This window comes from Misgurnus anguillicaudatus, chromosome 10, assembly GCF_027580225.2.
Source record: "Misgurnus anguillicaudatus chromosome 10, ASM2758022v2, whole genome shotgun sequence".
Lineage (NCBI taxonomy): Eukaryota > Metazoa > Chordata > Actinopteri > Cypriniformes > Cobitidae > Misgurnus > Misgurnus anguillicaudatus.
Genome location: NC_073346.2, coordinates 9,636,822 through 9,645,395, shown reverse-complemented (window position 1 = coordinate 9,645,395; position 8,574 = coordinate 9,636,822). Strand labels below are relative to the sequence as shown.

Genomic DNA, 8,574 nt, shown 5'->3' with positions numbered 1-8,574 from the left:
GTTTGTAAATCATTTGTCCCATGAGATTTCAGCTGTCTGACTGCAAAGCATGTTTCCCTCCACTGACATTTAATAGACAAGGGACTGTCGTTAAACTTTTAACGCAAGCTCTTGCATAGTAACTACCTGTGTAAAGTGGCATTATAAATATTAACTATATTTGAGACAGCTGTGTGGGCCCATAATAAACCAACACATAGGCCTAATCTAATCTTGCTGCACATATCTGTGTCTCTTACACCTTCATCCAACCCTGACACCAGCAGATGTTTACACAACCCGCGCTGAACTTCTCAAATCAAAGTTGACAACAAAAGTCTTGTCAATAGGCATGCTGGGAGATGCCACTAGAAATGATTAACCGGGCATTACCAGACAGCTGCTCGGTCGATAAGATAAGATGGGTCGTAAGCAGGTGTTCAAATATACATTGAATGATATGATGATCAATATCTCTACTATAGAAGAGCAGATGTGTGGTTCTTTTTTAGTGCATGACACAGATTTATGTACACATGTACCCTAAATACATGATGTGAACGTCAATTCAGGGAAAACATGTCTTATAGAATGAACTTGGAGTGTGATTCAAACATGCACAATGTGATCAATAATCAATTTAAGTGTTGGCTGTGCAACTTAGAGTTGCAGAATGAAGTGGAAAAAAACTGTTCACAGTGTAAGTGTATTTTACATAAATATACAATAAATGTTATAAAACATCCTATATAGACGGTTTCAGCAGCAACAACATCAACAAATGGCTTTTGTGGAAAAAGCGCAACTTCTGGTAGTCTTCCAAATAGAATCATATAGTCCTTTAACTAATAACAAGGGAAATAAATGACAGGTAATTTACCTTCATTCATATATTATATCTAACGCATATCAACTATTACACTGAGCTAATGTTACTGTGTAAAATATTTATACAATGTTAGCTACAGGTCCTTGAATCCTTGCCTGGCTGCCGAACCTCTCCGCACAGTTGGGAGCCATGTTTGTCGTCTCCCCTCATCTTTAACAAACCAAAACATTTTATTTTCAACAAGGTATTTGTTTCAGACATCAGTTTACCCACTAGAAAGACCGATAAATAAACTCATGCCGGAAGTTCACTTCAGTTCGGAAGCGTAACCGTGACAACGTGTCTGTCCAATGAAACTGTATGCTTTTAGTAAAACTAAACAAGTAAAAGAAGAGTCACTGTTTCTTCCAACTAATATTCTAATTAGCAAATTATATAAATGTATAACATTTATATAACTCATGTAAGAACTTATGTAACACGTGTCCCCCAATAAAATGTGACAAATTGTCCAAACCTGATATTTATTTTTTTAAAATCATTGTGACAACATAAACTTTAGATTTAAACAGACTAAAATCAATAGATGGTGTTTTCTGCATGTTAATCCATAAGCCACCACAAACAGGTAATGACAGCAAGTGTATTTCACTAAGCACATCTAGTTTAATTTTTTTGTGACGCACTGAAATATTATAGCTACCCACGTGAACTTGAAAACAGTAAAGCAGAATCACTGTCAGAATCTACACAACAATACGCCCCCTTAACTCATCAGCATTCTCGTGTTTTGTTGACTTGGGTGTTATAAGCAAAAACAGTAAGGCGGAAGGGTCTGAATTTTAAGAAACCTAGCACCTGCTGTGTCGCGCTTTGGCACAGGTTCCACGCGCGAGCTGGTCTGCTGCGCCACGCGCCAGCACGAGCCAGTATGCGCGTGGACACTCTCCTCCACACATGTCCACAGATAAAGTGGTTTATTTTACCAGCACCTGCCCAGAATCACAGATATGACCGTTCAGTTGTTTTATGAGTGCTTTATGATGTTTTACCATAATGTTTTCTAAAGCCGCGTTGAGCTTGATAAACGACTTGCTTTTAAGAACAACAACGATGATTTTTTTTTTATTGAACAATATACTATCAGCAGTGTATCCAAATGTAAAATGTCCGAAAGGGGAACAACAAATTATTATTATTTAAAAAAAGAAAATAAAGACATTTGCTAGGAGGAAACAATGTTATTTAACAAGGTGAAAATAATTACACAACAATGATTTTTTTAAACGGAATTATGACGTCATTTTGATTATTCGAAATTAAACCTTTAAAATCTGTCTTGTTTTATCACTAAGTGAAAAGATGTGAGCATGTGACATTCAACTCATCATGACCTATGAACTTAACCCTTTAAGAAGGTCTTTTGTTATGTGTCTAGTAAAAAGCGTGACAGGCCCATTATTCTTCAAAAACTGATTTGTTTGGGGGAAACAATATTAAGGATGTCAGGCAAACTGTTAAGAAATTATTTGTAGGCGTTATGTAACTCTTTGACAAATATACAGTCTGTTGCATTTAAACAAAACGCGTCCCTTGACTCCACTCTGCCATCTAGCGTCACACCAATCCAGACGTGTGTTCAAAGGTAGATTTGGACTACTGCCCAGACTCTGGTCGGGCTAAATAACGACTGTGCAAACCGAATGTGTTAACATCCTAACATGCTTGTTTATGACATCTAGCCCAATTTTAAACACGCTACCATCACACCATGCAACACAATTAATCATTGCCGCATGGGATGCAAACTTATTCCTGTGCACGCAACGAGCTCTTTTGATAAATAGATGATATGGTATAGGTATGCTGTATTGTGTGGCTTTCTCTTAGCTTTGAATATGAATACTGCTTCTCTTGCTTCTTGTGTTTAGGGGTTTAGGGCGTGCGCGCAGTGACAATGGACCGCCCGTCTGTTCAGCAGCTCCGCCCTTTTCCTATTCAGTCAGAACATTAAAGTGCACAGACTAGAGACAGGACTCAGTTACAAAGGTAGCAAAGACTCAGTAAATGCACACTACTAGAGCCTTGAGCTTTAGAAGTAAGTGATAAACAGTATTTATAATGCGTCTTGTAAGACACATATAGCCTACATCATTTTATACAAAAACATAATTTTTAAGCTGGACTTTATTTATATAGTTTATATATTACAAATATTAACCCGGCATTTAATTATGTTATTAGTATATATATATATATATATATATATATATATATATATATATATATATATATATATATATATATATATATATATATATATATATATATATATATAAAATATAAAGTGACAGAAAACATATCTAGCTTTTTTATCTCAGAACTGTGCGCGCATAAGTACGGGACACATAACACTACATGGCACCTCCCTGGTCGACTTGCAGAAAATGAGAAATACACATACGGGTGTACCTTTAAAACTAGGTTTATCGTGTATACTGGAATGAGGTCAGAGCCAAAGCTCCTCATTGCACGCGCTGATTATTATTAGATTCCTTTTTTGACCAATGAAACGCGAGTGGGCGTGTTTTGGCGCAGGGAAGGCTAGAGACAGCCGCTGATTGGCTGTGAGCTATCGCTATTATACCTTTGGAAACGGATAAAGCTGCATGAGGCAGAATAGAAGTCTGTTGAAACTTACTGACTGCGTTTAAACGACGGAGCCTTTTGCAAGTATTACACCCCGGTTTTCCCGCATGGTTTGTACAGGGGAAGGATATGCAGAAGGAGTTTGATATCTTCAGAAACTTGAATAGAGCTTTGCTGCACCGCAGCGCACACACTGACACTGAGCCCTCGCATAGCTCCGCTCATATACAAACTATCAACTGCTCAACGACTGTTACCACATTATTACTGGATGCACGGACACTGTGGAAATCGGACACTGTATCAGCTCGCTGAGTTACACGATAAAGCCCCGAACAAGAACTTTAGCACTAAACAAGGTTGAAAGCGGGTTTTCCGTGGATCAGCCAGCCGTCTTGGCTCTCCTCAGGACTACTATCTCTCTCAACGAGAACATCACACTGAGTTTTCTTTAGCGACACGTTGGACTCGAGAGTGCAATCTCTCAGACCGTTGTAGCAATGGTCCAGAAAACAAGCAGCACGGAAAATCCCGAAGCGCTGTTTGCTGGGGAGTCTTCGGATTCCGGCGCACTCGAGCTGGACATGGCTTCTTCTCCGACCCCCGGCTCCACGGCGTCCGGGGGTGACAAGCTTGACCCCGGCTGGTGCAAAACCCCCAGCGGTCACATCAAGAGACCGATGAACGCTTTCATGGTGTGGTCGCAAATCGAAAGGCGCAAAATTATGGAGCAGTCGCCGGACATGCACAACGCTGAGATCTCGAAGAGACTTGGCAAGCGCTGGAAGCTGCTGAAAGACAGCGACAAGATTCCCTTCATCCGAGAGGCAGAGCGGCTCAGGCTGAAGCACATGGCAGACTACCCCGACTACAAGTACCGGCCGAGAAAGAAGGTGAAGTCAAGCGGCTCAAAACCGGGCGAGAAGGGAGAGAAGATCAGCGGGAGCAGCTGCGCGAGCGCCGGTTCAAAACCATCCTCGAGAAAGAGCGGAAGCCTTAAATCAACCAGCAAACCCCATAAGATCGTTTTGGGGAGCGCGAAGGCTGCGTTTCCCGAGCAGGGACCCGCCGATCACCACTCGCTTTACAAATCAAAGTCGGTGTCGGCTTCCAAGCAAATACCTGACAAGAAGACGAAGCGGGTTTACATTTTTGGAGGCAGCAGCGGTATAAGTCCGTCTTCGATAGCTGTGCCCGCCAGTCCGACCCTGAGCAGCTCCGCTGAGTCCAGCGATCAGAGCCTGTACGAGGACGGCTCGACGAGCGGGAAGGAAGGCGCCGATTCCCCCAGCAGCTCGTCATCGGACAGCCACAGGTACAGCAGCATGCGGGCGTCCTCGCCCACTCCGTCCGCCTCACATTCATCCTCCTCGTCCCAGTTCTCCTCTTCTTCAGACGAGGAACTCGACGACGACATGCTGGACATAAATCCGAGCCCAAGTTTTGACAGCATGTCACTGGGAAGCATCGGCTCCTCGGTGCTGGACAGAGACTTTGACATGCATTTTGAGTCCGGGGCTTCTTCTCATTTCGAGTTCCCGGACTACTGCACCCCTGAGGTGAGCGAAATGATTTCGGGGGACTGGTTAGAGTCGACCATTTCTAACTTGGTGTTCACGGCTCACGTGTTGAACTAGTGAAGTTTACGGAAATACGTCCGAGGAACAAATTTGAACGAAAATGGATAGCAGACAAGTTTGTTTGTAAAATACGCCACCACGTGAGGGGTCCCGCACGTAAGACAGCGACAAAGCGCCGATAAACAAAAGCTTTCGTTGAACGCTGCCAGGACGGTGCCATGAGATATTTTGTCGCGAGAGGGCTGAAGTCATTTCCCCGCGTTTGGCACGAGGCAAGAGGAAGAGATTGCCGCGGAGTGACTGAGATCCTACTGAGAAAATATGAAAAGTGAAAAACACGATATGAACTGGAAAACTGTGATTTGCACGTACATGAAGGCTGGCTTAAGTCGTCTGTTTTTATCATTTTTACGTAAAAAAGAGACGTTTAAGAACTTTATTGATGCGCCTCGTGAACGTCATTGCTTAAGAGGTACTAACATATTATATGCTGTGTTGGGCTGTTTTTCACCATGGCGGATTTATAAACAAGGTGGGTTGACGAAAGGCGAAGCATTTTTTTACAATAAGAAAAAGAAAAAAAGAAACGCATGTTACATGTCCTTTCTTGTATTGAGATTTCTGTAAGACTGTCGAACAGTTAGCGTTATTAGGATTATTTAAATGGATAGATGGCGCTATGTTTGATTTCCTACTCACAGGAAAAAAAATCACCAGCTGTTTTCATTCTTAACTTCAGGATTCAAACACGAACTCAAATCTGTGCTGAACTTTATATACCGTCTACAATTCAGGACCAAAACTCTTTAAGTTGTTTGTTTCCGGAGAAAATACTGTTAATTTGTCATGATCGTTTCCTTTTCTGTGTTCTTCAGATGCCATTTTTATATGGATGTATTTATATACTTGCCAAACAGTTTGTCTTATTTTAATGTGCTCCCGCATCTGTCTCCTTCTCCGAAGAAGGGCTAGAGTTTTAACCTTTGTTTTTTATATTTAAATGTAGACTTTTGACACTTAAAGAGAGGAAACGTTTGATTATTTTCTCAGTGTATTTTTGTACAAATATATATAAAGGGGGGAGGGGGTTGATCGGTGTAAATCGCTGTTTGGATTTCCTAATTTTAAGAGCCAGGTGGGTCTCTGAATCGACCGCCTGTTTCATGTTTACAGTCTCAATCTGCAGGCGTCTTAAAGACATACACACACACACTCTCCAAAAACCAAGTTCAAGCCAACATGTGCTTCATTTCTACATTTCCTCTTCTGATCGTGCCGAACTAAACAGATTGTAGCTTTAAAACGATCGATTTTCTTGGCGTTTTATATATCGAAAAACCACTGGATGGAAAATCGTTCAACGTATTCAAATGGTCGATTTGAGTTTCGCGATGATTATGTACTGCGTTCCTCATTGTATTTGAATATTTAATCTTTTCTACTTGTCAGATAAGTATAGCTAATTGTTTTAGTATCTTAAGGCATGGTGAATAGATTTGTATTTCCGATTCAGGTTTATAGCTGTTGTGTTAAAAAAAGGACGAAAAGAAATAAAAAATGAAAAAATCAACTTTGTACAGCTGTATCATAGGCAAAAAGATTGTGTGTTTTTATGTATGTTGTTGCGCTTTATCTCGACAGGCACTAGAACAGCTATCTTTGTACATCCTTGCTTAGCCTACTTTATTTCAAGATGGTTGTTGAGGATTTTTATATATACATTTGAAATATATGAACTTTATTTTTATCCATTCTGTGCAATATGCTGTGTAGAAATATTGTTTTTTGTCTAATCATGCCATAACACATTTTTAAGGGGAAATCTCATGCCAGCTTATTGTGTCAAGTCACTGCCTGTCAGATTGTTCATATACTCCTGTACAGAACTTTTTCATAAAGGAAATAAACTCAGCTGGAACTGAACCCTAAACACTTCTCTGTTGACTTTCTTTCTCATTTGCATAAGTGGGCGTGTCGGTCTTTGGCCCAGATAAACCGTCTGCCTTGTCTGTTTGGACTTGCAAAACACATTACGTATCTCAACGGATTTTTACGCTCATATAAGGCCCAGGTGAAATCAAGCTGTTTGACCCTTAAGGCCCATTTTATTTTTTTTTAAACAACTACGTAAATGTCTATAGGTGCAAGACTCAGTGCTGTCCCATAACTTAACATGTACTTCCTGCAACTGAATGCACACCAACACATCTCTACAAAATGCACTGAAAGGTAATACATGTGGCTTGATGCACTCAGTGACTGGCTGTCTCGTAGACAGCACCTCCCCCTTCCCCAGACACAGTCTGGGCTCTTAAAGAGGGGGATGGGCTGTTAGGGCCCTCCGGCAACCTAGTATCATTTAGTCTGCTATTATATATACTTGATGATGTTAATTTATAACAGGACTCAGTTGTAGTACAATGTGATCCGATTTAAGAATGCATATGAAAAAAAATCAACAAAGCACTTGCTGAAAGTCACCAAATACCTGCAAAAGAAGCTCAGGCTTTGTTGTGCATCCAGCATAATGTCTTTTATTGTACAATCTGTGCCCATTCCTCTCAGTGTTAGTGTGGGAGGTACCAGTGCCCAAAGAACGACTCAGCAGGGTGCTTTGGCCAGATCTCTTCTGTAGAGGGAGGAGTGTCAGACAAGAAGAGGATAGAAACCTGCGTGTCTGTCTTAGAGAAAAAGAAAGCATGTATACACTCAGTGCTGCTTTCGCGTAGGTGTATTCATTGTATTAGTGTATCCTCCATAAAAAGAAAAAGGTTTATCTTTCATAAGACACTTCCTGGCAGCAGCTAGACTGTAAAACAGACAGGTACCAGATTCTCATTTTTATAGCCTTACAAAATGACAACAGACCGAGGATTTCACTGGTTTAGAGTATCTTTCATGATGCATAGCCAAATATTGGCCTTGAATCATTATTTTAAACAGTTCTGTTCTTAAATTTATAGTCTTGCATGAATCTCGTTTGCTGTAGATATAAAACTGGTTTACTGGTATATTAGTTATCTTTCACTTCTTTATCCTTTTTACTGCTTTTGTTTTGTCTGTTTTTCAGACACTAACAGGTTGGATATAGAGCAACACTTGATAAAGTCTTTGTTTTTGAAAATATTATGTTTATGTGCCACTGTCAACAACTAGCTTATGAAATGTTTATGTTTTATATCATTATGTTTCACTATTCAGTAAACATTGATGCATTTTCTTCCTGCATACTATGTTATCAGTGTTTTGCTGTGTAAATAAGTAAAAATAAAAAAAGATGATACAGCTGTATCCTGACCAAAACTGCATTCATTAAAACATGGGATGTTAAATGGTCGACCTCCTCTCATCGTTCCAGCCCTTTTAAAATATGGTTTGTATTTGCATCTTAAATGAAAGTTAAACCAGTGGTTCTCAAACTGGGGGCCGCGAGATGTACCAGGGGGACCCCAGTTTTATGACATTTTTAATGTCACATTTATATTTATTTATTATAAATTCTGTGTAATTAAACCTAATAAATAAATACAATGCTAC

The 8,574-nt window shown here is 40.2% G+C and overlaps 1 protein-coding gene across 1 annotated transcript; it reads left to right on the top strand.

The window, feature by feature from the left end:
* The first annotated feature begins 3,269 nt into the window (after positions 1-3,269).
* Positions 3,270-6,967, top strand: sox4b (SRY-box transcription factor 4b). Its single transcript, XM_055210447.2, has one exon. It carries the CDS (start codon positions 3,958-3,960, stop codon positions 5,092-5,094), a length of 1,137 nt encoding a protein of 378 aa, XP_055066422.1. The 5' UTR covers positions 3,270-3,957; the 3' UTR covers positions 5,095-6,967.
* Positions 6,968-8,574: the final 1,607 nt, after the last annotated feature.